Source organism: Barbatula barbatula, assembly GCF_947034865.1.
Source record: "Barbatula barbatula genome assembly, chromosome: 1".
NCBI classification, from domain to species: domain Eukaryota; kingdom Metazoa; phylum Chordata; class Actinopteri; order Cypriniformes; family Nemacheilidae; genus Barbatula; species Barbatula barbatula.
In genome coordinates, this window is record NC_136766.1 from 2,270,760 (window position 1) to 2,298,389 (window position 27,630).

At 43.0% G+C, this 27,630-nt stretch overlaps 1 protein-coding gene across 2 annotated transcripts in view; it reads left to right on the plus strand.

Annotated features, from left to right (window-relative positions):
• The first annotated feature begins 6,059 nt into the window (after positions 1-6,059).
• Positions 6,060-27,630, plus strand: part of hectd4 (HECT domain E3 ubiquitin protein ligase 4) — a 37,460-nt gene continuing 15,889 nt past the window's right edge. Inside the window, exons 1-42 of one of the 2 annotated variants that reach the window (XM_079453125.1) lie at positions 6,060-6,347; positions 11,501-12,081; positions 12,212-12,301; positions 12,465-12,592; positions 13,521-13,629; positions 14,008-14,146; positions 14,224-14,394; positions 14,560-14,752; positions 14,975-15,136; positions 15,939-16,052; positions 16,173-16,313; positions 16,906-17,135; positions 17,259-17,401; positions 17,678-17,748; positions 17,830-17,935; positions 18,013-18,133; positions 18,248-18,376; positions 18,517-18,641; positions 18,730-18,883; positions 19,474-19,562; positions 20,077-20,281; positions 20,370-20,489; positions 20,641-20,745; positions 20,894-21,057; positions 21,799-22,044; positions 22,122-22,314; positions 22,396-22,500; positions 22,606-22,694; positions 22,772-22,941; positions 23,031-23,166; positions 23,323-23,467; positions 23,560-23,726; positions 24,215-24,361; positions 24,783-24,967; positions 25,046-25,199; positions 25,287-25,567; positions 26,173-26,362; positions 26,456-26,537; positions 26,634-26,836; positions 26,915-27,050; positions 27,153-27,335; positions 27,410-27,574. In XM_079453125.1, the coding sequence (XP_079309251.1) occupies positions 6,201-6,347; positions 11,501-12,081; positions 12,212-12,301; positions 12,465-12,592; positions 13,521-13,629; positions 14,008-14,146; positions 14,224-14,394; positions 14,560-14,752; positions 14,975-15,136; positions 15,939-16,052; positions 16,173-16,313; positions 16,906-17,135; positions 17,259-17,401; positions 17,678-17,748; positions 17,830-17,935; positions 18,013-18,133; positions 18,248-18,376; positions 18,517-18,641; positions 18,730-18,883; positions 19,474-19,562; positions 20,077-20,281; positions 20,370-20,489; positions 20,641-20,745; positions 20,894-21,057; positions 21,799-22,044; positions 22,122-22,314; positions 22,396-22,500; positions 22,606-22,694; positions 22,772-22,941; positions 23,031-23,166; positions 23,323-23,467; positions 23,560-23,726; positions 24,215-24,361; positions 24,783-24,967; positions 25,046-25,199; positions 25,287-25,567; positions 26,173-26,362; positions 26,456-26,537; positions 26,634-26,836; positions 26,915-27,050; positions 27,153-27,335; positions 27,410-27,574 (6,714 nt within the window). In that variant the 5' untranslated portion in view covers positions 6,060-6,200. The remainder of the gene's footprint in view (positions 6,348-11,500; positions 12,082-12,211; positions 12,302-12,464; positions 12,593-13,520; positions 13,630-14,007; positions 14,147-14,223; positions 14,395-14,559; positions 14,753-14,974; positions 15,137-15,938; positions 16,053-16,172; positions 16,314-16,905; positions 17,136-17,258; positions 17,402-17,677; positions 17,749-17,829; positions 17,936-18,012; positions 18,134-18,247; positions 18,377-18,516; positions 18,642-18,729; positions 18,884-19,473; positions 19,563-20,076; positions 20,282-20,369; positions 20,490-20,640; positions 20,746-20,893; positions 21,058-21,798; positions 22,045-22,121; positions 22,315-22,395; positions 22,501-22,605; positions 22,695-22,771; positions 22,942-23,030; positions 23,167-23,322; positions 23,468-23,559; positions 23,727-24,214; positions 24,362-24,782; positions 24,968-25,045; positions 25,200-25,286; positions 25,568-26,172; positions 26,363-26,455; positions 26,538-26,633; positions 26,837-26,914; positions 27,051-27,152; positions 27,336-27,409; positions 27,575-27,630) is intronic. The other variant, XM_079453126.1, reaches the window with a different exon arrangement.

A 27,630-nucleotide genomic window follows, 5' to 3' on the forward strand; every position in this document is an offset into this window, starting at 1 on the left:
GGATGGATCAGGGCTGGAGACAAGACTAACACTAATGGACTGCAAACAGGGAAACAAGGGGGCGGGGCTAAAGGACGAGACACTGGAGAGAGAGCATGGCTTCTTAAACCAAAACAATGCTCTTTCTCCACACAAAACACATGGGACTGACATGATCCTGCCACAAGACTCGAAAACCAAGACAAGGAGAGGCAGGATCATGACACGCTACAACAGTCCAAAATGTCAAAACTTTTTTGCTCATAAAATTTACCCTGGAATCATTGGCTCTTGACATCATTATCTCTCATTAATAAAGTGTCACACCATCAAGCTGCCATCCTCAGGATCTCAGGGACAATCGCTAGGAGTTATGTGGAGATGTTATCCTTCTGTCTGTTGGACACTAGTCTGCACTTCATACACAAATTATAGTGGTGATATACATTATTTGCCTAATTCTGTACTTATGGTCATTTTGGCAGGGTTAGGATTTAACAGCAGTTTTTCATGTTTGTTTCTGATATTCAACTGAAGCTCACACATATTGTCTTGTCTTTTTTCTTTATAGTTATTCTACATTTTATGTCATTTTTGTCCTGCTTAAACTCAAACTTAATTATCTTACATGTCCCGTAAGGTCAGGGGAGAGCAGGTTGTGCATTCAGCTAAAATTATTTGCACACACAACCTTCAGGTGGATGCTGTATGCGTAGAAACAAAATTTTGAAGTCCACCTTATTGTATCTTACAGTCTTCCTGTAGCGCTGAATCTCTCCCCTACAAGTTGGTAGCATTATCCCACTGCCACAGTTTCTGCAGCTATATTTTTTATTGTAATTTGGAAATAAAACTAAATATTCTTATTGGTTTGTTGACTGTTTTTCTTACAGGTACAACTGTTAAGGTGTTTTTTTTCGTTACAGACTTAACATAACATAGCCTTATATTTATATTTAAGCCTTATCATAACATAGACTATATCTATTTTGAAACCAGTTAATGTATTTATATCATATTTCTATTTGTTGTACATTTGGCCACGGTACCATTTCTCAAGAAATAAAAGCATATCTCAGAAATAAGATTACTTGTAAACATATTCTACTGTTAAAACTATACAGTTGAAAACGTGGAGTAAAGCTGAGCATTGCAGTTTAATTTTTTTGCAGTGATATAAGTGTCTTATATAAATCATGAGTATGACCTGGGATGGGCTATTACAGAAAAAAACATGTGTCAGTATCTTATTTCATTGATATCTATTGTGATTTGATTTCGATCCTGTAATATGGCACTTCTACATTTACATTTACATTTATTCATTTGGCTTCTGTGGTATTTTGGGTGCACCCTACTGGTCATAGCAGCAACTTTATCTCAGTCTTTAAAAGTTTGTTGTTTACCAAAAATCGAAATTCATTACAATGGATTGTATCAGAATTATAAAGAACCACATTTGTAACTTTTTGTTAGAAAACTGAATTTCTAGATAACTTTTATCTTATCTTAATAAACTTAATTTTTACTATACGTGTGGGCTTCACAAGAAAATTACAAATAAACAAAAGGATCTTTCATGGTGGTAGCATGTAGCCTATGAGCAGCAGGCAACCCCCCAAGTGTGCAGAAATGGTTTGACCCAATTCGTAGGCAGCCAATGATATTAGGCTTGTTTGAGATGAACAAAATCTGCGCAGAACCGATCACCGGTGATCACCGTGAGATGCATGACGGTTAGAAAAGTGTCCGAGTTACGTCCGCCTTGCTCTGACCTCATGCTGACGTGTGCCCAAAAACTCTCGCGACAGCGAGGCGGCTGTGTCGGATTGAGCAGTCGAGCGCAGTTGCTCTCCACCGACTGCACTACTCAAAAGCATGATGGGAAACGACTGACTGACGACACAGCTTCGTGCTCATTGGCAGAGAATGTCAGCTGATATTTTTTTCCCCTTAATTCTAAGAAGTCCATTACCTATAGCCTAATACGATTTACTTTTTCTATAGTACTTAGTAATTAGGACATGTTTTATTTTTATTTTCTTGGTTTGAAGTGAAGTCCTGTTTGTTTTTTATTTTCTCTTTATTGAGAGATGTGTATTCTCTTTATACATTGACATTTTTGTACAACATTATTCCATTAAATAAATTAGTCAATCCATCAATACATGCATACATCTAATGTGACTGTTTTACAATTAGGCCTCATGTTTGTGTTTTTATTCGATATCTTTATTTGGATATGTCTGATTCCAGGAGTGCAATAAACAAAACCCACACATGCTCATTTCTTAATTTAGAATGTGTTCATATTATTTTTTAAGAATAATTTGCAGCACACACTTTTCCTAATCATTAAACATGAATTGAAACTTACATTAAGGTGACAAACAATTGTGTAATATATTTATATGGAATATTTGTCATGTAAAAAAGGGATAGTTCACCCAAATAACTTTAATAATAATAAAAACAATTTTCTTTGGTGCTGAATTATCTGCAGTCAGGACTGTTTATTTTTTACTCGACATTAATTTCATTAGATGCAAGTTGCAATACCACTCTAGATCAGATAGATTTATATCCCTACCATTTACTGAATAAGCCATTTTAAGTAATGAGCACTGTTCACCTTCGGTGATTCTCCTCATCATAACCATCTTCGTGTAAAAACAGTGGTATTTCAACTGCATCAACTTCGTCTGCGATAAAGAACGCGAACGCGATCTCTTCCATTGTTGACGTTTGCAGTCCACAACACAGCGAGATTCAGGAAGTGTCCGGCTTGCCTGCACTTTTTTTCACTCCTCCCCTCACTGTAGCCGCCTACTCTCACCTATATTTCAGGCGAGGCAAGGCGCATCTCAAACAAGCCTAACGACCCGTTTAAACTGAAAACCGGCGTCTGAATCATGCGTTGTTTACGTGTATTCTACGTGTACTTGACGTGTATTTAACACGTTGAGTACGTCTTAAATACACGTAAAGTACACGTTAATTTTTCACGCGTAAAGTACACGTAAAGTACACGTACTTAACGTGTTGTTGACGTGTTAAAATTCGCGCGTTTTTGACCCTATTGGCCTTCCATATGTGGCTGGCAGTTTGAAAGCAAACGTGTCGCAAAACAATATTATCATGTATTCTTATAGTGTCCTCCTGTTAACAAATGCAATCTCCACACGTAACAAATGCTGAAAATAAGATTAAACCTGTATGGAAGGCCATTAAGGCAGAAATGTCTTTAGACGTAACGCGTACAGACGCGTTATTGCGCCTAAAGACGTAATTCCGTGTACAGACGTTAGACGCGTCGATGCGTAATTGCGTGTAGACGCGTAAACCCACAACTTCCGCTGTCAAACTAAAAGTCACTTCAAGAAATGTAGCCCTTACCATATTTCATTTTAGCTATTATTATATAAATAATTAAATTTATAATTACTAAACATAGTATTTTGTGGAAAAAACTCTGTTTTGTGTACTAGTCAACCAATATCATATGCTGCATTGAGTTTGCATTTCAAAACATACATTTTAACAAAACATATTATTCACAATGGAAAACTCAGTATGAGTACACTTATAAAACAAGAAGGCATAGGTCAAGCACCAAGAGAACATGATCAAACACAAATAGGGCAAGACTCACAAACCAGCAACGAGGCAATGAATTGCCCTGGCAATGGATTTTTTGACACTTTCGTCACTTTTCTTAAAAATATTTTTTATGTTTAGGGAAATACCAATAGATGTCACACTATACAAGCGAGATGAGAATTATGCTAAGTGACACTTACGCACGCATGTTGTTTGTAGACTTCAGCTCTGCTTTCAATACCGTCATCCCTTCCAAGCTTATCATCAAACTTGGAAACCTAGGCATTAACAACTCTACCTGCAACTGGATTATAGACTTCCTGACGAACAGGCCTCAGCTTATTAGGTTAGGCCCCATCTGCTCCACCACCACCACCCTCAACACTGGTGTACCACAGGGCTGTGTACTGAGCCCCTTTCTCTACTCCCTTTTCACACTCGACTGCAGGCCTGTGAACGGATCTAACTCCTTCATCAAGTTTGCAGACGATACAACAGTGATTGGTCTCATCAGCAACTACGATGAGACTGCATACAGGGAGGAGGTCCGGCACCTGGCCACATGGTGCTCAGACAACAACCTGCTCCTTAACACCTCCAAGACAAACGAGATCATCGTTCAGGAAGGCGAAAGGAGGCACACACGGGTCCACATTAATGGGATGGCTGTTGAACGTGTTTCCAGTTTTAAGTTCCTGTGGACTCGGAGGACCTGTCCTGGACCACCAACACCTCGTGCCTGGTCAAGAAGGCTCACCAGCGTCTCTTCTTTCTGAGGACACTGAAGAAGAACCAACTGTCTTCAACTATCCTGGTGAACTTCTATCGCTTGCCCGCTAGAGAGCATCCTGACCAACTGTGTCACAGTCTGGTACGGGAACTGTTCTGTTGCTGAGCGCAAGGCCCTGCAGTGGGTGGTGAAAACAGCCCAGCGCATCACAGGGACTACACTTTCTCCCATTGAGGACATCCAGAATAAGCGCTGTCTGCGTCGAGCTCACAGCATTCTCAAGGACTCCTTTCACCCCGCTCATAGACTGTTTACTCTCCTGCCTTCCGGTGCCTCCGGACAAGAACCAGCAGACTAAGAAACAGCTTTTTTCCCAGAGCTGTTTCATTATTGAACTCTGCCCCCCACTGATTCCACTACCTCTCTTACCTTTAACTCCAATGCTGCTATAACATTGTTTACATTGCACTACAGGGCTGCATGCATGACTGAACTGTACACACCAGTACTTCATGTATCTGCTCTATCGGACTGTTTACACACACACAGCATCATTTGCACTCTATACTGCTCACTTGCACATCTGAAATATGCTAATTTGCACTAATGGACCACTTTCATAACTGCACTAACTTATCTACTGCACTGTATCTCTATTAACTGCATCTACTCATCTATTGCACTGTAACCTCAATAACTGCATTAACTAATCTCCTGGACTGCAACCTATTATTAACTCTTATACTGCACCGTAACTTTAATAACCGCATTAACTCATCCACTGCACTGTTACTTCAACAACCGCATTAACTCACCTATTGCATTGCAACTTTAACAGCTAATGTCAATAATCTATGCACACTTAAATCACTGCACTATTGTTTAGTCTAAATTATTATCTGTTCATATCCACCTGTACATTAATGTTCATAGTATATAGCCATCTGTATATATTGTTCATAGTATATACCTACTGTCATATTTTCATAGTACATACCTACTGTCATATTTTCATAGAACATACCTACTGTAAAATATTTTTATAGTCCATGCCCACTGTATTATATTCTCTCATATTGTATTCTGTATTTATTCTAACTGTATATCCTGCGCTTGCTAACTGCACTTCTGGTTAGACCTAAAATAATTTCGTTACACTGTACTTGTATATGTGGAATGACAATAAAGTTGAATCTAATCTAATCTAAGTGGGAACACTGTGAGGAGTAGCAGATCACTTGGCTGTTAAGGGGAAAAAACCTCCACATTATCTGACATGCAAAGATGTACACATTCTTGAAAAACGCATCTGCAATTGTTAAGAAAATTTCGCAAAGCCATTGCTTTTCCTTGTCTACTTCTACCGCTTGTATTTTGAAATGCTCTCTTTTTCCTTGTCCTAAAATTACGTTTGCTGACGCATCCGGAACGTATCCGGAACTAGGACCATATGCAATGCCACGCATAAGGGCACGTCACGTTTAAATGCATTATTCATGAATGCCATGTGGCTACGTGAACGATGACGCCACGGCTATATGTTTAATCAATTTTATGCAAATCCTTCCGTTTTGGGGCTTACCATTGGCTAAACCAAAACGTCTGTACGCGAAATTACGTCTTTAGGCGCAATAACGCCTACACGCGTTATAGCGTCTGTACACGTTTCGTTCTAAAGACATTTCTGCCTAAATGGCCTTCCATAAACCTGTCACGCCGGAGAGAAAGGGTTAACGCGGCGCGGCCTCGCATGGGCGTCGTTCATCTGACGCGCACTGATGATGCGTTGTGCTGCTGGTGGCAGCTGAATGTCCGTCGCCGGCTCGGACTCAGATCGGACTCTATCGTACGCCGAATTTGATGTTTGATCGCTGTGATCTGATGTTTGATCATGAGCTCGAGCGCTGTGGATTCTTCACAGTGGCTGTCGGTGAAGGAGGAGACGATCTTCCTGCACGACGGGCTCATTCGGGTCACGGACCTCGCCGAGCTGCCCAGCGAAATCGGAGCCTCTGAACAAGCAGAATGCGAGCAGGAGGTGTGTAATTGTGCTGTTTGTCAAATAAACATGTGCGTTTATTATTTAGACGCGATGTTGTCGATGTGTCATTAAGTATAAACTTGTCTCGAGCGAATCGTTCGTGCGGTTATGTTAACTCGGTTCCGTGACCGGGTCGTGTTCGGGCCAGGACAGTGTCGTTAATTTGCATTTTGTTGGTATTTCTTCAACAAACTGTGTTTGGTTGTTTTAAGCGATGCCGTGACGTTCACCTCAGTTTGTTTACGAGCTCGCGCTGCGTGTTGTCAAACGCGTTATTCGGTCATTTATTCTCGGACAGAACTGCTGGTTAACGGTTAACACATTTGCCTGGGTAATGTTTACGTGTTTATTTGCATGACAACAGGTGTTAATGTTGTTTTGAAAAGCTGGTCAGGTTTTGTGTATATGTTCGACGTGCTAGCATAGCGGCTAGCATGAGGAGTTAAATGTCTGCAGGCTTCACGGTACAATTTGTGATGAAATAACGTTTGTTTAACAGATGACATGCTGTTATCGTTTTTAATTGTAATATGTCCCAAATACTAGACGTTTTGTATGTCAAAAGTACGCGATGGCTTGATATCAACGTTGTAAACATCCGATAGAGGAGTCTAGCCTACACACTGTCCGACATGTACGTATGACCATCACGTTTATGAGTAAAGTTGATCTTTATAAGACTTATTAACCATTTTCAGAAACGTCACTATTTCTTCTCAGTACTGTCTGTACTGTAGGCTTTTTGTTTTCATGTTGAGATTCATTTTATAAACAGTATAGATAGGGCATGTACCTTACAAGTAATACACATCCAAATTGATCTCAACTGAACGAAAATAACTATATTGAATAAAATTGAAACGCAACAAAACTGCTGAGAAACTGAACACATGATCCCTCAGAAGTGTACTGTTTAACTCTGCCTAACAAGACTGCTATCAAGTTCTGCATACAGGTTTATAATAAATGTCATGTGACCGATCCCTCTGGAGCCGTACGAATCCGTCCTGATGTCACTGAATGAATCACAAACGCACGAACAATCCCGAACCCTTCAAAGACAGCGGGCAGACGAACAATCCCGAACCCTTCTAAGACAGCGGGCAGACGAACAATCCCGAACCCTTCTAAGACAGCGGGCAGACGAACAATCCCGAACCCTTCTAAGACAGCGGGCAGACGAACAATCCCGAACCCTTCTAAGACAGCGGGCAGACGAACAATCCCGAACCCTTCTAAGACAGCGGGCAGACGAACAATCCCGAACCCTTCTAAGACAGCGGGCAGACGAACAATCCCGAACCCTTCTAAGACAGCGGGCAGACGAACAATCCCGAACCCTTCTAAGACAGCGGGCAGACGAACAATCCCGAACCCTTCTAAGACAGCGGGCAGACGAACAATCCCGAACCCTTCTAAGACAGCGGGCAGACGAACAATCCCGAACCCTTCTAAGACAGCGGGCAGACGAACAATCCCGAACCCTTCTAAGACAGCGGGCAGACGAACAATCCCGAACCCTTCTAAGACAGCGAGCAGACGAACAATCCCGAACCCTTCTAAGACAGCGGGCAGACGAACAATCCCGAACCCTTCTAAGACAGCGAGCAGACGAACAATCCCGAACCCTTCTAAGACAGCGGGCAGACGAACAATCCCGAACCCTTCTAAGACAGCGGGCAGACGAACAATCCCGAACCCTTCTAAGACAGCGGGCAGACGAACAATCCCGAACCCTTCTAAGACAGCGGGCAGACGAACAATCCCGAACCCTTCTAAGACAGCGGGCAGACGAACAATCCCGAACCCTTCTAAGACAGCGGGCAGACGAACAATCCCGAACCCTTCTAAGACAGCGGGCAGACGAACAATCCCGAACCCTTCTAAGACAGCGGGCAGACGAACAATCCCGAACCCTTCTAAGACAGCGGGCAGACGAACAATCCCGAACCCTTCTAAGACAGCGGGCAGACGAACAATCCCGAACCCTTCTAAGACAGCGGGCAGACGAACAATCCCGAACCCTTCTAAGACAGCGGGCAGACGAACAATCCCGAACCCTTCTAAGACAGCGGGCAGACGAACAATCCCGAACCCTTCAAAGACAGCGGACAGACGAACAATCCCGAACCCTTCTAAGACAGCGGGCAGACGAACAATCCCGAACCCTTCTAAGACAGCGGGCAGACGAACAATCCCGAACCCTTCTAAAACAGCGGGCAGACGAACAATCCCGAACCCTTCTAAGACAGCGGGCAGACGAACAATCCCGAACCCTTCTAAGACAGCGGGCAGACGAACAATCCCGAACCCTTCTAAGACAGCGGGCAGACGAACAATCCCGAACCCTTCTAAGACAGCGGGCAGACGAACAATCCCGAACCCTTCTAAGACAGCGGGCAGACGAACAATCCCGAACCCTTCTAAGACAGCGGGCAGACGAACAATCCCGAACCCTTCTAAGACAGCGGGCAGACCTGTTAATTGTTAGGGCACAATGCTGTTTATGTGGTGAGCAGTTCATCTGTGCAAGTCGTGTCTTTCATTAAAGTCTAATAATGAGCTGGGGATTCTTCTATGATGATGTCAGTTTGATGGATTGGGCAGAGCATCTGTAAACTGACTCCCAGCCAATGAGAGAGAGAGTCACCTTGACTCCAATGGAAGCGTTTCTTCACAGCAATGGCGGTTCATGGACGCACTCAATAGTTCCCTGAAGTTTCTTGTAACGCACGGAGCTGCGACTAAACAGACCAACTGAGGTCAACTTCAAACCCTTGTAAAGTTCTTAACTTGAGTTCTTAACATTGTTTGTTCCTACTCTGGTCCATGGAGTGTCCAACAAGATGTAAAAACACTTGCATTTTCTAATAATAGGCATTTATTGTTACCTTACCTGACTTGAATGATTCGTTTGGCAATTCATCTGCCTAATCCCCTCCTTTCTGTCAGCCTACTCTTATCTGATTGGTCAGATGGTCTAGTCTGCTGTGATTGGTCTACCGCGTGCAGGGCCGGATTATCCAATGGGCATCGTGGTGGGCCCATGATGCCTGGGCGGCCCTGGGGCACGCTTGGGGCCCAAGCGAGGGGAAGCATATTTGACATAAAAGTGATTCTGCTATATTCATTCTGCCATACACGTATGTAATGTGACTAATAAAGCAGAATTTCAAACATAAAATGACATTTATCATTGGACACAAGGACATCATTACAAGCCAAACCCTTAGAGAGAACTTCTTGTTGCACTGTGTGTAGATGCTGGGTGAATCCAATAGGATTAAACAGACGTTAGTAAAACAAATCTTTCCAGTTCTGCAAGACATATTGTATTTTTTTGTATCATGATGTATCGTTGCACCCCTAATATCCCATCGCTCTCATATAATGACATGTAAATTATACGTTGAAACACGTTCATGTAATCAGAATATCCAGATATTTCTACTAGAGAGGTTATGATGCTGTGTGGTGTAGTTATGGCATCTACAGAAGAGGTTGACCGTGCCAACCGGCCAAACCTTGATCTCGTAATCAAGTCCCTGTAATGCAATGAAAGCCATTAACTCAAAAGTGTCCGCTAAAAATCATCTTGTGTTCGGGTCTATCATCATAACATATTACATAGGCTCATATTTTCTTGCGCATTCCTATTAAAAAAAGCATCTACTAATATACATAAGCGAAACCAAACTATAACATTACATTTAAGTATGTGAACTTTGCTTCCCTTCACTGCCTGCAGTCTGATGCATTTGCAATCTGATCTTCTCTCAGATGTGGTTTGTAACTCAGTCAGACCACTGTATCATCCCGCTGTAAATTAGTGGTGATCCAGAGATGCCTGAAGAAAAAGGTACTCGTATAGACTATTTCTATTTATGTTTATTAGTTTAGCAGATTTCTATTCCCTTAATGGCATACAAATGAGGAGAGTTGTGTGGAACAGAATTAATATTAAATCTGATAGAGTTGTGTGCATATAAAACCACAATAGGCTGTGAATTCATTTGTTAAAGATCGCGTTTTTGAACAACTTGACCATACTAGACATGAGAAGCCAGCACGTTTGACAGTGCATGACAAAGCATGATACCCGATCTTTAGATATACAGTTTGCATGTTGCCTACTTGCTCTCCACCCGCATGTCACGATCAAGATTGGGTGTTTTCACACCGTTCACAAAAATGTGAAAGTAACACATGATTTTCATCTCGGTGCTTCAAATTCAGTCTGTGTGCTTCGCTTTAAACAAAACTCTTTGACACAAAGTGTCTGCTAAACAGAAGTCTGAGCTTCAGTTTGATTTTGTGCCTTTTGTCTCTATTGGTCTTAGGGCTGTCAAACGATGAATCGCGATTAATCGCACTGGGAGTAAAAGTTTGTGTTTGTTTACATCATTTATGTCTGTATGTCTGTACACAACATGTATTTGTATGTTTTGTGTTTATAAATACAAAATTAATATGCACAGTACACAGACATCTATTATGTTAACAATCTTTTGTTCTGGATGTGAATAATGGCGATTCATTTTTCGACAGCCTTATTGGTTTAGATCAGTGGTTCTCAACCGGGGGGACGCAGAGCTACTGAAGGAGGGCCGCGCGACTGTTCTCCGATGAGTTCAGAGTGCGTGTGAAGGGAGTGGCGTGTAAATAAAGTGCCCTTTTATAAATTTCTGAACTTGGACGGTTGTTTAAAGCTGTTGACAGTTATTAAAGATGTGAAGCGCTATTTTCCACAGGCAAATTACACCACACTGCGAATAAACCTGTTAAAATCATGAAACACGTTAAAAAGCAGGTGTATGAACTTAAATAGAATTTACTATAAGTCATATTAAATATAATTGTTATTTTATGTTATTCTCGTATTATAATATTATGAATAATAGATCATATAATAATGTAGTGTCATTGTAATGATTATAATATTATTAACATTTATTTAATGTAATATAAAGAAAATAATTCTGCTCAAAATAATTAGTTTTATTCAGATTGGTATTTATTTGGTGGTTATTTGATGGCTTTATGTATGGTGACGGGACGGCACCTCGCTCTAATGTTTATCCAGTGTTTTGTTCAAATATTGTTGCGCACTCAAACAACAAACAACATGTTTGAATTCTGTGCTTCCACAGATCTTGACTTTTGAGACCAAAAACCCAGCGGAACTGTCCGAGCGCCTGCGAGCCGTCTGTGGCAACCAGAGCAATGCCTACGCAAGACTCTTGGAGTACCGTCTCAACGCGCTGCGAGGACTGTGGGGCGCGCAGCGGCAGCTTGCCCTGGAGGAACAACAGGATCATGAGGGGGTTTCAGGGAGTCACGGAGGGGCCGATGACGAGACCATGACCCTGCTGAAACGACAGGGCTTCCTACAACATCACCACCACCCGCCCATGCCCAGTGGCAGCGATCAGGCGCCCTTTACATCGCGGGTCGGTCTCCTTTTGGTCTTTCCGCTTTTGCAGTCGCAAACCCGGCACGACCCTTCGCTGTGTGGCGTCACGGCGGAGGTCCTGCTCACTTGCCTGCGGGACTGCCAGCCGCTCAGCCTCGGCAAGGAACCCGCGGACTGCCTGAACGGCCTGGAGAGATTACTGTGCTCCTGGCTGGAGGGAGGAAGCGATGCAGAGGGTTCTACACAGGGGCACCCGCTGCTCACCCAGCATCAGAGACAGAACGCCGCTGCTGCGCTGGTGGCTCTAGCATGTGCCAGGTACATGCCGCAGAGATTACTTGGTGATACTGCTGAGGAACTGAAGCTTTTTGAAGTGTTTGTTTAGCCAAAAATAAATTTTAAATAACACTGAACTTTTGTGAATGTCTTTGATTGCCTGTGATTGTAGGGGGTCTTTGAAAACATTCATTCACACGGTCCACCTGCTGCAGAAACAGACAGACCTCGGTCAGCTGCCTGTAGCTGATGTTCTCTATAGGTGAGATGTTATGGCATTTTCTCATTTCTGTGACTGTCACGTGTTATATTTTACGTGGTGACCTAATGGAATAACCTTAACATAACATGGCAGAATTTAAGTCTATCGTGTATTTATAGTGTAGCTTCAGGCTTTAATTACAATTTCAGCTGTTCTCTCACAGACTGTTGCTGCTGGAGGGGGGTCCAGGCTCTCCCTCCTGTTTATTAGGAGGAAAACACAGTGTGTCCTGGGGCTTTGAGGACATGTTGCCCACCCCAGAGAGCAGTGCTAGTGGATCCGACAGTAAAGGTGAGGATGAGTGAAAGATACGACAGCGTCCAGATGATGACCAAAAGTGATGACTGGAGGTCATATTTGCACTATATTTTAAACAACCCTCAGGTTTTAACCAACTAAACCATAAAAATATAAGGTGTGTGGTACAAAATAAAGAAAATTTCACTTGGTTGAGGTTATATTTGAATGAGAAAAATAATAATTTGGCAATTAACATCAGTAAATATGGGTTTATTCTTAATATGTAAAACGCATATAACACTATAAAGCAATCGATCAGTTGTTATATTTTGTGTTTTTGACTACAGTTGTTACACCATGTCTCCACCACATGCCGTGTAGACAATAGAAGACATTAGAACCCATTATCAATAAAAATTTTGTCCACACTGACTGGATGCCACGTGACAATCCCAAGCGCGTGTCTTGTCGCGTGTGTCCGGTGAAGACATGGTGTCTTTCTCCTGTATAATCTCAATCACTCAATAAACTTTGCTTGCATGTTGTGTTATTTTTGGCCAAAGCTCCATAAAATCTTCTCAAGGCTGAGCTTTAGTTTACACACCAAACATAAATACTGTATACAACATGCATAAAAATGGGATGAATACGTTCATTTTCCAACATTAGACATGGCATTTGGCCACTACTGTACATGGTTAGATGTAAAAATAATCAATAAATAAAAGCTGTGCTGAAAGGAAACAAAATACACTTAATTCTTCAAACAAGCACACTATTTAGGGACAATACATTTCAGGCTTTTCCACCTACCAAGAGGATTTAGAGTGATTGAAACAACTTTTTCATGAAACAATAGGAAATGTTGGTTAACAATATACTAACATCTAGAAAGATTTTACACACGAGTGCTTGAGCATGACCGACCTGTCCATCTCTTTCTTTCCTTCTCTCGGCTCTCTCTGATTGGCTGTCTCAGACACAGACCTGGGCCGCAGTCTGGCTACAGATGGTTTCTATCTGTACACAACAAACTCTTTTGGAAAGGGCTTAAGCAAGCTGGGCTCTGGGCTGCATGGGACATTGAGGTAACACTAGAGTACGGTACATAACCCCGACTGATCTGTTTACACCTGTCACCTCGTGTTCCTGCTCCTCTCAGTCTCTTCCGTTTCTCCTCTCATTTCTGCTCCGTCAGTCATCTGTCTGTTTGAATTTTGTTTCTTTCCTCTTCCATAATTCCTTTGTAAACTTCTCTCTCAATCTTGCTTTGCAGTTTTGTACATTTACAAAACTGCATCTTATCATGTAAGCGTATGTTTTTTGTTCATGAACAAATCCAGTATCATCTGCATGTGTGCAGTACTTGTTTTGCTAAATATTGTATAAAGCTGTGTGTCATTATTCTTATTCTACAATAAAACAACAGCTTGCTTGACGTTTATTTTCTCTTTTTGTTCTCCCAGGGGATTCGTGTACTGTCGGAATGAGGAACTTGAGGCCGGGTGGGTCGCGCACAGCAGTGGCTGTTTATTGCACCGACCCGCGACCTTTGACACAAAACCTCATCAGCTGTGTCAGGTCATCGACCCTTTCACACTGCAGGTACATCCGGCTCCATGCCTGTTGTACCACTCAAGAACAAAGAGGATAGTGAAACTGTACGATTTTGTCTGTGTCAGATTTCACAGGTGGTAGCGATGCCCCCTCATCATTTCCCAGCGGGCGGCAGTCTGACCACCCTGCGTCTGTGCTCGGACGGCACGTACCTCTACTGGGTTTGGTCACCTGTCGGTCTCAACGAGAAGACTCAGAAAGGTCACTCTGTCTTCATGGATGTCTTCCAGCTGACGGTATGAACCCAACATGATCAAATGTGATTCTATCCTTTGCGGGAACAGCAGAATTTTTTTGAGGAGTCAAAATGGTGGCTTTACCCAGAAAACTAGATGTTTGTAATGCGGTTCCTGTACTAGTTTTATTGTAATTGGATGTTGACTAAAGCGTGTGTTTTCCAGACGGAGTCTGATGCGTGTGTGGCCAGTCCCATACAAGATCGAGTCATCCTCTCGCGGAAGGAAGGCGAGTCGTCCAAGTGTTTGAACGAATTACTTCTGAGTCGCATGTCTCGCTTTCGAGCGTCTCACTCGTCCACGCTTGCGGCGCTCACCGGCACGGCCATCACAAACCCTGTCAAAGAGGAGCAGTCTGGTAATGATGCTGTATGTTGTTTGTGCCTCAGCTGAGCTTTATTTTAGTTATAGTTTGCTTTTTCATCTGCTGTTATCATCATCAAAATGATTCAAAACTCAGTTTGGTTTCTTTTGTGCATCTTCGGTGAGATCAATGTTAGAAATAAAACAACATTTCTTGATTCAAGAAATCTTAGGAAAACTGTTTTATTTGTTGATTTGTATTTGTGTGTTGATTCAGTGGTGAACACCAGCTGTGGTCTGCCTATAAAAACACTGAGGAAGAGTCCCATGTATGTGTGTGGAAGTTATCTGGTGATATTGGGACCTGCTCCGGGTGTTGCTGGTGGTTCTGCCACTCGCTCGCTGTTCGGCGGCTCCAGCGGCCTTTCATCTCTGAAGAGTAAGTCAACTCAGACCTTCACATTTAACGTCACACTTTTTATTTAAGTGTGTTTGTGCTCATGAATAGTTCTCCGATATGCCATGTGGCGTTCACACCGCCAGCGACACCCAGCGATGGAGTGAGGCGATGTCATTCATTTTAATGGAGGCAACACGAATGAAGTGTCCGTTGGCGATAGCAAGTGGGCTCAACTTTTTTGCTCAACTTCATGCGAACGATGATTTTCGGGAGCGACTACCAATAGGAGTAAATCATGAGAGCTCACGTCATCTCGTCAGTTATGGGCAGAGTTTGTTTATAAATGTTACTAGAGCAACCAAAGCTAGGAACGCCTTCTGACAACCTCGTAGCAAGAGACTAGCAACACCTAGCGAGTCGCTGGCAGTGTGAATGCACAGTTAGATGTAGCTGTTTTTCTTTTTCATAACTTGATGCATCACTCCATATGATATTCAATATTTATGCACGATTTATTCGGTTCGTAAGTGGTGACGTTAGGAATACCGTTTCCGGGTCCTAGTATCTATTCATTTCAAGTGGGGCTACAGCTTATACAGCTGTTTATGAGCACTGTTTCCTCACATCCCATATTTAAGCGGAGCATTTATCATCTCACAGTATACACTACAGTCTCCGGGCTTAAAGAATCTCCGATATCAATATTTGAATAAATTATGAAAATGAATCATTGAACAATCAGACTAAACAACCGAATATTCACAGTAAACATTGATGCTCTACAGTGTTTTATATTAAAACCTTTTTACACTTCAACCTCTCCCTCTCTTGTGTTCACTAGTCTTGGCATCTAGTTTAGTCTTTAACTTGGCTGATGGTCAGTTTAGCAACCGTGCAGACCTCATCGACGCTCCAGGAAGTTCTCTGGGCCGAGGAGCTCAGGTGGCAGGACTGGGTAAGAATCTGAATCCGAGCCCACAGCTCTGACTGTATGTCACCTTTAACAAATACAAAATGAGTAAGTGTGAAATCTTTTTGAATGATATTCATTTATGTTGACACGGTTTGTCTTTAGGAGCGTGCTACGATGCTCTCAACAACCTGATCTGGACGTGCTCTGGTGACTACATGGACCAGTGGTGTAACCCTGGCAACCAGGCCTTCCATCATGTGTGCCAGCGACTCGGCGTCAGTCACGTCATCACACAGCCAAAAGGTTTGACTAATTAAATATATCTCGCTGTAGAACGATACTGAATACAGCATGAAAAATTACTCATTTAGCAATGTTTTGGTCAGTTTACCCAGTAACAGGGCAAATACATTTTATATGTGTATCGTGCATATGTGCATTAGTTAATGGATTTGTTATCTAGTGATGTGTAGGGATGCACCGATATGTACATTTTGACCGATAACCGATGTGGCGAAATGATCACGACAGAAAGACAGTATTGTACTGTATTTTAAGCGTGCAACTGAAGGAGTTTAACTACAGGAAGTTATCAGCCTAAATTTTATAATCGTCCGATACCAATAACTTAAAAAATGACCATTTATCGTCCGATACCGTTATGGGCGATAATTTATCGTGCATCCCATTAAGGGATAATGGATTCATTTTGAGATCATTACTTGCTAATTTGACATTTGTGGTCATTTAAGGTGGAGTAAGTGATCGAACATTTTGTGATATTTGGTAGATGACTGTTTGGTGTGTGTGTTGGGAAAAAATGGTGATAAATAAAGCGAGTCATTCTTCTCCTACTATAAGACCTGATCTCCTCGCATGATCTGTATGTTGACAGAGGAGATGATTGACACGTCTGAAGTGATAAACCAGCTCCTCCATCACGTGGGTGCGATGTGTATCCATCAGCTGAACGCGCTGGCGTCCAGCAGCGCTTTACACCTCAACACCTTCATCGGGAAACAGCCCATGGAGTCGTGTCACTTCAGCTCCATCTGTGACGTCATGGAGAAGGCCATGGTGAAGGGAGACACCTGCATCATCCGCTGCATTCTGGTCGTCTTTCAGGTAAATGTCTCTTCAGTGGCCGTTTAATGTGCGGACACAGCTCATTGAGCCGTTGGGAGGTTGATTCTATTGGTTGTATTTTCATAAGCGGTTATTGAATAAAACTCTCCTGTGTTCCTGCAGGTGGTCTTCCAGTTTTTCAATCTGAACTCTGAACAGAACCGTGAGAGCATCAGACGCTCTGGACTCTTGCTCTGGCAGTTACTCATGGCCCCTCTGGATCAGATTCAAGCAGAAATCCAAAGAGAAGTGTGTCTCGCAATCAGGTACAATATTGATATCATTCAGCATTCACAAATGTCATTCATAATTATGTCATCTACATTTGAACAAATTCACTTCAATTCCAGCCTGTCGTAGCGTGTACAGAATCAGCACTGTACTCTTGTCCATTTTTAAGTTAGATGGAGGAAAAATGTTGGGATGTTGCTCTAAGTTCGTTTTCAAATCGTATTATCTTGTTTATTTTTAGAACTGTTGTTTGCAGATTTATCAAATCTGAAGTCTAACCCTAACAAGTGTTTAACATTTTTTCTCATCAGCTCAGGTTTGAGCACCCTATACCAGAGCGAGACAGAACTGAACAATTTACTGAAATTAGTTTTCACTGAAGGTAAATGTTCAAATACACACAGATTACAGATTTCATCTTCAATGTGACCTATGATCTACAGTGACGATATTTGCTTCGCAGGCGAGAGAAACACGGGTTTGTCTCAGTTACGCGACGTGATATTAAACAACCTTTCTAACCAGCTCCAGAAGAACCGCTTCTGTTGTGAAGATGAAGATCACTACAGGTAATGACTTCAGCTGTCATAGTCTTACACACAGCTCAACCCTCCACTTGTGCGTCACCGTATGTTCTTTCCTGCAGACTGAAAGATGAACTGTTGCAGTGTATCCTGAAGACCGTCGTACGAGAATCATGTCTCCTCATCACCAAATGTCAAACCGTTTCTAAAGAAGACCTCCAGAAGCTTCTCTCCACGGTGCCTGTATGTCCCTTCCACATGATTTCATTTTACACTAAATAACCTGACGATAACATTTAAGTTTCTTATAGATCCTATCTTTTGCATGTGTCATCTCTTGCGTTGCACACTAAACAGGTGGCGTCTCCGAGCTTGCTATATTTAATGGCTGTTCAGAATCATTTGCTCAGTAACACAGTCCTGCTCCACCCTGATGATGGAGATGACAGCGACAGCTCTTTACAGGGTGAAACAATGAAGGTACAGGTAAACATAACCTTTAAAACTATCACACAAACACAGAAGCGTCTTTAACACTAAAACTCTTTTGGCCTTTGTTTGTAACAAGAATGAGACAAATACAAATACAAAATTCAATTGTGTGTTGAATGTGTGTGTTGTGTCAGGAGCTGCAGGCGAGTATTCTCTCTTTGGCATCTAAAGTTCTGGTTGGATGCGATGAGGTGCTGGAGACTCTTCAGCAGGTCACGAACGCTCTGATTAACAGCACCATCAGTGATCGTGAGGCCAGGTGTGTGTTCATATGTCACTCACACACGTGTTCACAACATCTCCACGTGTGTGTTTTCTTTACACGGCTCTTGTCGTTCTGTGTTTAGACTGAGAGGACTCGAGCAGGTGACAAAAGCCACGATGTTGGGTCACCTGCTGCCGGTTCTGTTGACGTCACTGATGCACCCCAACCTGCAGACGCTCACGCTAGCGGACGCTCTGATGCCTCAGCTGGTTCAGCTGGTCCTCTACACCAGTCAGGTGTGTGCTTATTACAAATGAGCAGAAAAGCATTTTGTGTTTGTTTAAATAAATATAACAGGACATAGTACTGTGTTTTAAAGAAGAGGTAACACACGCAGTATCTGCCAATCTCATATTAAACTTGAGAAGCTATACAGTTGCATTGCACACAAGGCCGATCACCCGCTTAAATCTGGACGACAGAACCTGGAGCAGTAATTTATCAGCAGATCTTAGGTTTCTTACTGGTTTATATAGAGTAACCATATCTAACAGATACGCTGGTGAGAGGCCGTTCAGGATTTAAGAATATCATTACTAGTAACTTAAAAATCCTATAAATCACCGGCAGCCATTGTAGGTTAAAATTTGGGTTATTCTATCACTTCTCATTCCAGTCAATAATCTGGCAGCTGCATATTGAACTGTAATCTATGTACCACTGACTGAGACAATCCTAAATACAAGGTGTGATAATATGTATTAATGTATTAACATGTTTTACAAGGTTCAAGTCTGAGTAAAAAAAACACCCAAGTTTTTTGGGTCATTGCCAATAAAATACTTTGTATTAAACCAATAACACAAGTTCTTAAATCCTGACACAGACGGCTTTACTACTGAAGACACATTCACCGGTGTTTGTTGAAGATTCCCCTGTTAACCAGACCTCCAAACTACCACCATCACACGACAGGTACAATCATCTTATAAAAGCCAAAAGTCATCTTTGCACACTCATTTTCAGAATGTAAAAAAGGAACATCCATAAAACAAATTACAATTAATTTAAAAGCAAATGTATATTTTATACTGGAAATGCGATTCATTGTTTTCAAAGGAGACATTTTACATTAATTTTGTCGTACCCCAAAATATTCCGTTTTTTATATTTATATAAAAAGATCAATGTTTCTTAAATGCTGTGGATCATGTTTAAAGTTTGCAAATGAAAAAGGTAAATTTGAATGATTCACTTGATACAGAGTAGAGTTACACTGCCTCTTTGCTTCTTTTGTTTTAAAATCACGTTTTTGTTCATTCTTTGCAATATTTACATTTGCGGTATTTCATTTCAAAGCATCTTGTTGCCCTATTGCATGTTTTAAAGTGCATCTATCCATTATCATTCTGGAAAAATAACGGATCACATTTGAACAAACATTGATGAACATTTGATGATTGAACAAATGTGGTTGTCATAAATGTAGTTTCCAGATTCTGGATGAGAGGGAGGAGCCAGGCTTTCTGACCGGCCTGAAGATTCCAGCCCCATGGGCTGCTGGGAAGACGGTAGAAACTCTTCATCCAGTGAGAGATAACTACAAATTTAAAGACACAGTACACATCCCCGGAGCTCGCTGTCTGTATCTGCGCTTTGACCCGCGCTGCTCCTCCCAATACGACTATGACAAGGTTTTTATTTTAATAGTCAAATTCTAGAAACTAAAGGCCGCTGTCATTGTGAAATAAGATACTGAATTATTAACTTTGTTGATCACAGCTGGTGATTTACGCCGGACCCAACACAAACAGCCGCAAAGTGAGCGAGTATGGAGGAAACACGATGGGTTATGGAAGCCGCAGTGTCTTGGGTACCGGCTGGCCCAAAGATCTGGTCAAGGTGAAGAACACGTTTCTGCACACGATCAGATATATACATCTATGAAGCAGTATATTTGTATTGGTGTCATAACATAGTTACCAAAATAATTACACAATGACGTCTGACAAAGTTTCTGTATTAATGATAAATGATGTGTAATGTGCTTCAGGTGGAAGGAGATACGGTGACCTTCTCTTTTGAGATGAGAAGCGGTCGTGAACACAATACTCCAGATAAAGCCATGTGGGGTTTCGGCTGCACGGTCCGAGCACAGGTACACAAGACCACTTCTGTGTATTACTGCTGGAAATCCCATGTGTGCACGGCTAACACCTCTGAAAGTCCCCAGACATCCATTACATCTGGTGTCACATTATTCAGCTTTTGGTCACTGAACGGGTTGTGCTCTAAATGTGTCGTAGGAGTCATCAGAGGACGTTTCCGGCGGTCTTCCGTTCTTGGCTGATCTGGCTCTGGGTTTGTCAGTGCTGGCCTGTGCCATGCTGCGTATCCTCTACAACGGCCCTGACATCACACGAGAGGAGGAGACCTGTCACGACCTCCTGTGCTCCAAACTCCTGCAGAGGTCAGCTGCTCTCCATCACATTCTGAATTCACTTTTATGCGTTCTCTGTGATAGATCCAGCTATACTCTGTCCGTGAATGGTGTAGACCTAAACGAAACGCTTAAAGTCCCAGTGAAATTAAAAATTACAATTCTTATTTTTTTCATTAAATATTGCAGCGTCTATAGTAAATAGCTTATCAATGTGGGTCATTTTCTTTCTCAAGTTAATTTGCCCCCTTATAATCTCCAGTTAAAATCTGAAAATGCCCTGAAATAAATGTTAATTAGATGGCTGGCCGGAGCATCTGTTAACTCCTCCCCTTTAGCTGTCAGTCTGCTGCCAGTTTTATTTTTCAAATCAATGCAACAGCTGTTTTTACACATCCAATCAATTCGCAGCGAAAAACGCAAGCCACACCCACTAATTTTCTCCTTCGAATTTCCTTTTCACTTGGAAATGTTTCACTTTAAATTTGAATAATTGTACTTAATTCTTAATCGCACATTATTTACTGCCAGAACTTCATCTATACAAGATCTAGCAACGTACATTATATTGCAACAGGACATTCTGCAGGTCAAAAAAAGCAATAAAAAAAGTTGGCAGATCTACTTTCAGCAGTGTGTATTTTTGTGTGACAGACCCTCCCTTGATTTAAAAAAACGTGTCTGCATTATAATTTTCTTTTTTATCATTGCCATTACTACATAATAGTGTTTACAGTTATTAAAATCTGTTTTTTTTGTTTGATATGTCAGGTGTCAGTGGCAGGTTGAAGCTAATGGTGCCATATCTCCCGCCCTCACCCCCTCTCCATCTCCACTTCCGTTAACCATCGACGAGGAGCAAGAGTTCACCTACCCATCAGATATCCTCATCCCCCCTCCCGGCCCCGTGCCGGGGACCAGCTGCGAGCTGCCCCGCATACACCTGCCGCTGGGCATTATGGGTCGTCTCAGGGAGCTGTCCGGCAGGGCCCGTCCTCAGTTCCGCCCCAGCATCAAGTAAGCATGCGATAGAGACTCTGATGCAGATTAACGGTCACATGATACAGGTGCTCAGTTGTGTGTGCTGTGGTCAGGGAGGTGATTCGTCCTGATGTCATGGAGGAAGTCATCGTGTCGTGTGTCGTCAAGCATTTGGGTCTGGTGGACGCCCTGCAGTCGCTGGTTAACTTCCAGTACAGAGAAATGCACAGGGAGGAACACGACCTGCTGTGCAAGATCGTGGCTGAGACGTTCAAGAAGATCAACGCCATGGAGAGACAGTTACAGGTGCGAGTTACACTTGTGTGTCTGTGAACGCGTGTGTTTAGTGAAGGTATTGTGGTCATCGCAGATCTGTATTTGTGTCAGACTGTAGCTGAGCTGGAGCAGAAATGGCAGAATGAAGTCGATGAAGCTCATCAGGGAAAACTTGAGAACAACGCACCGTTCTTCCACGACTATCACTTCTATGAGGTAAGAGATGATCATCTGAACAGAACCGATATGAAAATTGTTCCATCGTTTACTCGCCATCACAGATGTACATGAAAATCCGAATCGCGTCGTATTTCCCCACAGAACCAAATGAAGGAGCTGGAGCTTCTGTGTTCTCTGAAGGAGGTCCAGCTGGATTGTATGGACCCGGAGAACGCTGTGACGGCTCTGAGGTACGGTGTGAATCACTGGACTGGATCTGCATGTGTACTGAATGAAGACCTGAAGTGTTGTTGTGTGTTTTATGCAGAGAGAAATTCTTCCATGAGGTGAACGCCACACAGCAGGCCAAAACATCCGTCCCGCTGGCTAAAACGAAGGCGCTCATGAAAAGTCTGATCAACCGTTCCGAGCTGCTGCTCCACGTCACCATAGCACCACAGTGCAAGAGTCTGACCTCCACACCTACATGTGCTCCAGGTGACACATCTGCGCAGACACACACACCTGCGCATACCTGTGCGGACGAACGCCCGCCTGATGGCACTGTTGTGTTCTTTCGCTTACAGCCTGCAAATCAGTATCGGATGCAAAATCCATCCTTCCTGTGACGAAGCAGCCCGTGTTCCTGCGTAGCATGTCTGCACCATCAGATCTGGAGATGATCGCCAACAGTGACGTGGAGTTTACACATGGAGCTCAGAGGTGAAAACTGTTATGAAAACTTTTAGATCTCGTCTTTTTTTGAGTTGCATGTTTTAGGGAAACTTGAATATATCGGAGCTTTGCAAAAGTGTATGACTGTGATCGTTAGTAAATGTCAATCAGTGTCTTTTATCGTACGTTTGTTGTCTCTATAAGGAGGCGTCTTCATCCGTCCAGTCACAGGAGCAGTTCCTTCACGCTTCTCCAGTCTCTGGCCATTGAAGACAGTAAAGACAAGCCCACATACAGCGTTCTGCTGGGTCAGCTCTTCGCTTTCATTGGGACGTCTCCAGATCAGGCTGTGAGTTTCATTCTGTTGAATCTGGTATCATACACTCACAGATCCAGGGTGTACCCTACACGTGTTTTAATAGCGAGCGTCACTGACCGCAGGTGTCCAGCAGCAGTTTTCTGTCGGCCGCTCACACACGGTGGCGTAGAGGTCGCACGCGCAAACAGGCCCTGGTTCACATGAGAGAACTGCTCACCGCTGCCGTCCGTGTTGGAGGAGTCACGCACCTGGTCGGCCCGGTGACCATGGTGCTGCAGGGCGGGCCTAGGTATTGTTGTCTCTTAATCCATTACACAACACTGATGGTCCTGGATTGAACACACAGATGCAGAAATATATATATATATACACAGTTTCAAAGTGATAACATAAAAGAACGTTGCCACGCATGCACGCGTTCATGGACTGCTCGTAACTACAAACTCACAAAGAATAGAGCGCCTGTAGATTATTTATGATATCTAGATGTCAATGTACCATACGGTTTGTTTCAAATGTGATGGAACTAGGACCCATTTAACAACTTGTTTATTTAAACAAATTCAACTAACCGTTAATTTAATACAATTATTATGCAGTAAAATAATAATACAAATGAATATTTACATAAATTAAGTCAAATATAAATAGTTACACTAGCCAAACACAAATCGGAAGTTAACTGTAGTCTCTGGCGCGCACAAAACGTCTATAAATATATATGTTAAAATATTAGTGTGTGTGTGTGTGTGTGTGTGTGTGTGTGTGTGTGTGTAGAATCGAGGAATTGACCTGCGGTGGAATGATGGAGCAGGTTCAAGAGGCTTTTGGAGAGACGATGACATCAGTGGTGACGCTATGTGCCCGGTATCCCATCGCTTGTGCCAACAGCATCGGCCTGCTGTGCACCATCCCGTACACCAGGCAAGTGCTACATCACAGGTCCTTAACACCTGAGGTGTGAACTTACTGTATAAACCCTGTGAAAACAAAATAAAGATGTTTGCTTGGCTTGACCTCCTGCTCACGCTCATATCCTTCAACAAGTAGTTCAAATAAACGTCTAATAAAATAATTTACACTAGGGATGGACTGCTGGGATTTTCTTTGGCCGATACAGTTTTTTTACATACAAGTTTTGACAGATGCCGCTAATTTTTACTTCTGTCATTAAAATTGTATTACTGTTGTGATCATTTTTTAATTATTCAAAAACGGCGTATTTTATTTGAACATGGATTAAACAGGCCAACATTATAAGACAAAAAGATGCTAATGCTAATATGTCAGCGCGTTGTAGTTTTTTTTGTCCTTGTTATTTTAAAATCATGACATTTATGTGTAGGAGTGAAGAACAGTGTCTCGTGCGCAGCGGATTGGTTCAGTTGATGGACAGACTGTGCAGTCTGAGCAGTCAGAGAGAATGCAGCTCCAACGAAAAACAAACAAAAAAACAAAAAGTAGCTACTATGGCCTGGGCCGCGTTTCAGGTGCTGGCCAACCGCTGCATCGAGTGGGAGAAAGTGGAAGGTGAGGAGAGTGTATGTTTAATACACACAACAACAAACATCTTTAACCGTAACTGACAGTCAGGCTTCTGTTAAACAGGTGGCTCAACAGATGCGGTGCATTCTGGGCTTGCACGTCAGGTGTCCAGCTTACTGACCAATCACCTGGCTCGGGCGACGGACTGCTGCGGGAATCAAGCGGCGGGGAATGACGCCCTGCAGGATGTACTCAGTCTACTCAACGATCTGTCCAGGTAAAGCTGCTGTACCCAATTGCATTTTAACAGTATGTGTCTATATACAGTATGTTATTTACTTAATTTATCAAATCTGCTTACAAGGAGTCACATCGGCAAGACCATCCTGAGTCAACCCGCCTGTGTGTCCAAGCTTCTCTCGCTGCTCCTGGATCAGCGGCCGTCGCCCAAACTGGTTCTGATAATCCTGCAGCTTTGTCGCGCCGCTCTGCCGCTTATGAGCGTTGAGGATTGTGGGAATGTGGCGCTCCCGTCCTGGAGCTACTCCACGAATGCCCTGGATGCCGAACAGCAGGATGCCAGTGATCCAGCCTTCCGCATCGCCTCTCTGCTGCTGGCCAAACTGGCAGACTATGTGGTGCCTGGTAAGAGCCATAGTGAATGTGTAGAATCAAGGAATGGTCTCTCAGAAATATATTTGAGTGAAGTAAATGCTTGCCCAGTGCGTTATGGGTATTGGCATGTTTTTTCTTGTTCCATGACTGCAGTCTCAAGGTTTATCTGCACTCTTTTTGCCTCTATTATAAGTATCCCTACCTAAAACTCTGTTGTTTGATATTGGTCACAAAAGCAGTCTCAACAAAATTAGACTTAAACAACTACTAACAAATGTAATTTAATAAATCGCTACTAATAAGCTTTCCTCACAAACATTTAAGTTACTGAGTGCAGCTGTAACATGTTAGAGGAGATCTGGCCCTCCCGCCTGAGTCTGGTTTCTCACAAGTCTTTTTCCAATTTATCTATGATTTGAGTTTGTGTTCCTCAACTATTGAGCTGATATTAGATTAGTTTTGCTTACTAGAATGGTCTTACTCTTTCTATAACGTACTGTATCGTATTTTACTGTTCTCAGTGTTTTTACATTTTGTTTAGTTTTTCTTCGTATAAAGCTGCTTTGAAACAATGGAACATTGTAAAAAGTGTTATACAAATAAAACTGAATGGAATTTTTCACGTCCACGTTTAGGTTGTCAGACTCTGCTGTCCCCCAGCGCCTCTGAGCCGGACACCAGTCTCACCCGTTCCTGTCCCAAGAGCAGTGTGAAGACCGACAGAGACGCCGGTGAGGAGGGCGAGGCGGTGGACGGCAAACTCTCCATTTTCATCCACAAGAGAGAAGATCAGTCATCCCATGAGGTGCTTCAGCCCCTACTGAGGTAGGACCATAGATTCACTTCTACACACGTTCAGCATTTGCTAGAGGTCAGATTTTAACCGCAGTGTTTGTTTGTTTGTGTGACACCTCGCAGCAGTTCAGAGGGACGCCCGTTCCGTCTGGGCACCGGAGCAAACATGGAGAAGGTGGTGAAGATGGATCGCGACATGACGAAGGTCAGCAGAGACTTGTGGCTTCTTAAAATCGTTTATCAGTAATGTAACTGCGTACATACTCTATATGAAAGATTCTGATGTCTTGTGTGTGTTTAGAGCGGCTGTTGTGAGGTCATCACAGAAGAAGCCTCGTCTGCTCTCCGTAAAGCCAATAAATGGGCTCAGTCTGGACTGATAGTGAGTGTTGGACCGCCGGTGGAGAGCAACAGTCAGGAGAACACCGGTGGAGCAACCACAGGTGATAAGAAGAAAACTGCCCAGTCTACAGTGTGCAGAGAGAGGAACGCTGAACTGGCTCGGTAAGACGCACGCAGGAGGTTGTTTGTTCAGGAGAGGCTTCTTTAGCTAACCTCTCGGTCTCTCACACATGCATACAGATCAGATCCGGTGAGGCCTTTCATCAGCGGTCACGTGGCTAACAGCATGGCCGCTGAGGTCATTGCTCTTCTCCACAGTCTCCTGACGGCACCCGAGTCCAACGCGGCTCAGATATGGACCAGCACGGCAGAGAAGGTCCGCAACTGTTTGTCAAAAACGCCATTTCAGTTTCACATGAAGCTTAATGTAGAAATGTAGTCGAGGCTTTCTGTTCTCTCTCTCTCTCTCTCTGTACAGGTGCTGTCCAGGGCTCTGATGTTCATCCCTCAGTTGGGGAAGTATGCCGAGAGTATTCTGGAGAACGGGAACAGCAGTGGCAGGAAGTTGGCTAAGCTGCAGGCTATTGGTCGACAGGCTGTAGCGGCTCTTTGTGCGTTAGGTGGATTCAAAGAAACAATCAAGATCGGTTCGGAAGTCCAGGTAACACACGTATATTTGATTGATTGTTTTGATCTCATTCATCAGTGCTTTAATTAATTTCATTTGTGTGGCAGGTGGTCGGTACAGGTGTATTGGACAGTGTTGGTGTTGTCATATGCATCAATGAGCAGGAAGGCATCGCCACGGTCAAGTTTCCATCCTGCGAGTATCGCCACACGAGTAAAGCATCTGACGTGCTGACGGTACCCATCTCTCGTCTCTGTACACCCCGCTCTGAGGTAAACACATCTCTAATGTTATAAAGTCTTCTGTGATTTACACGCCCATTTACACG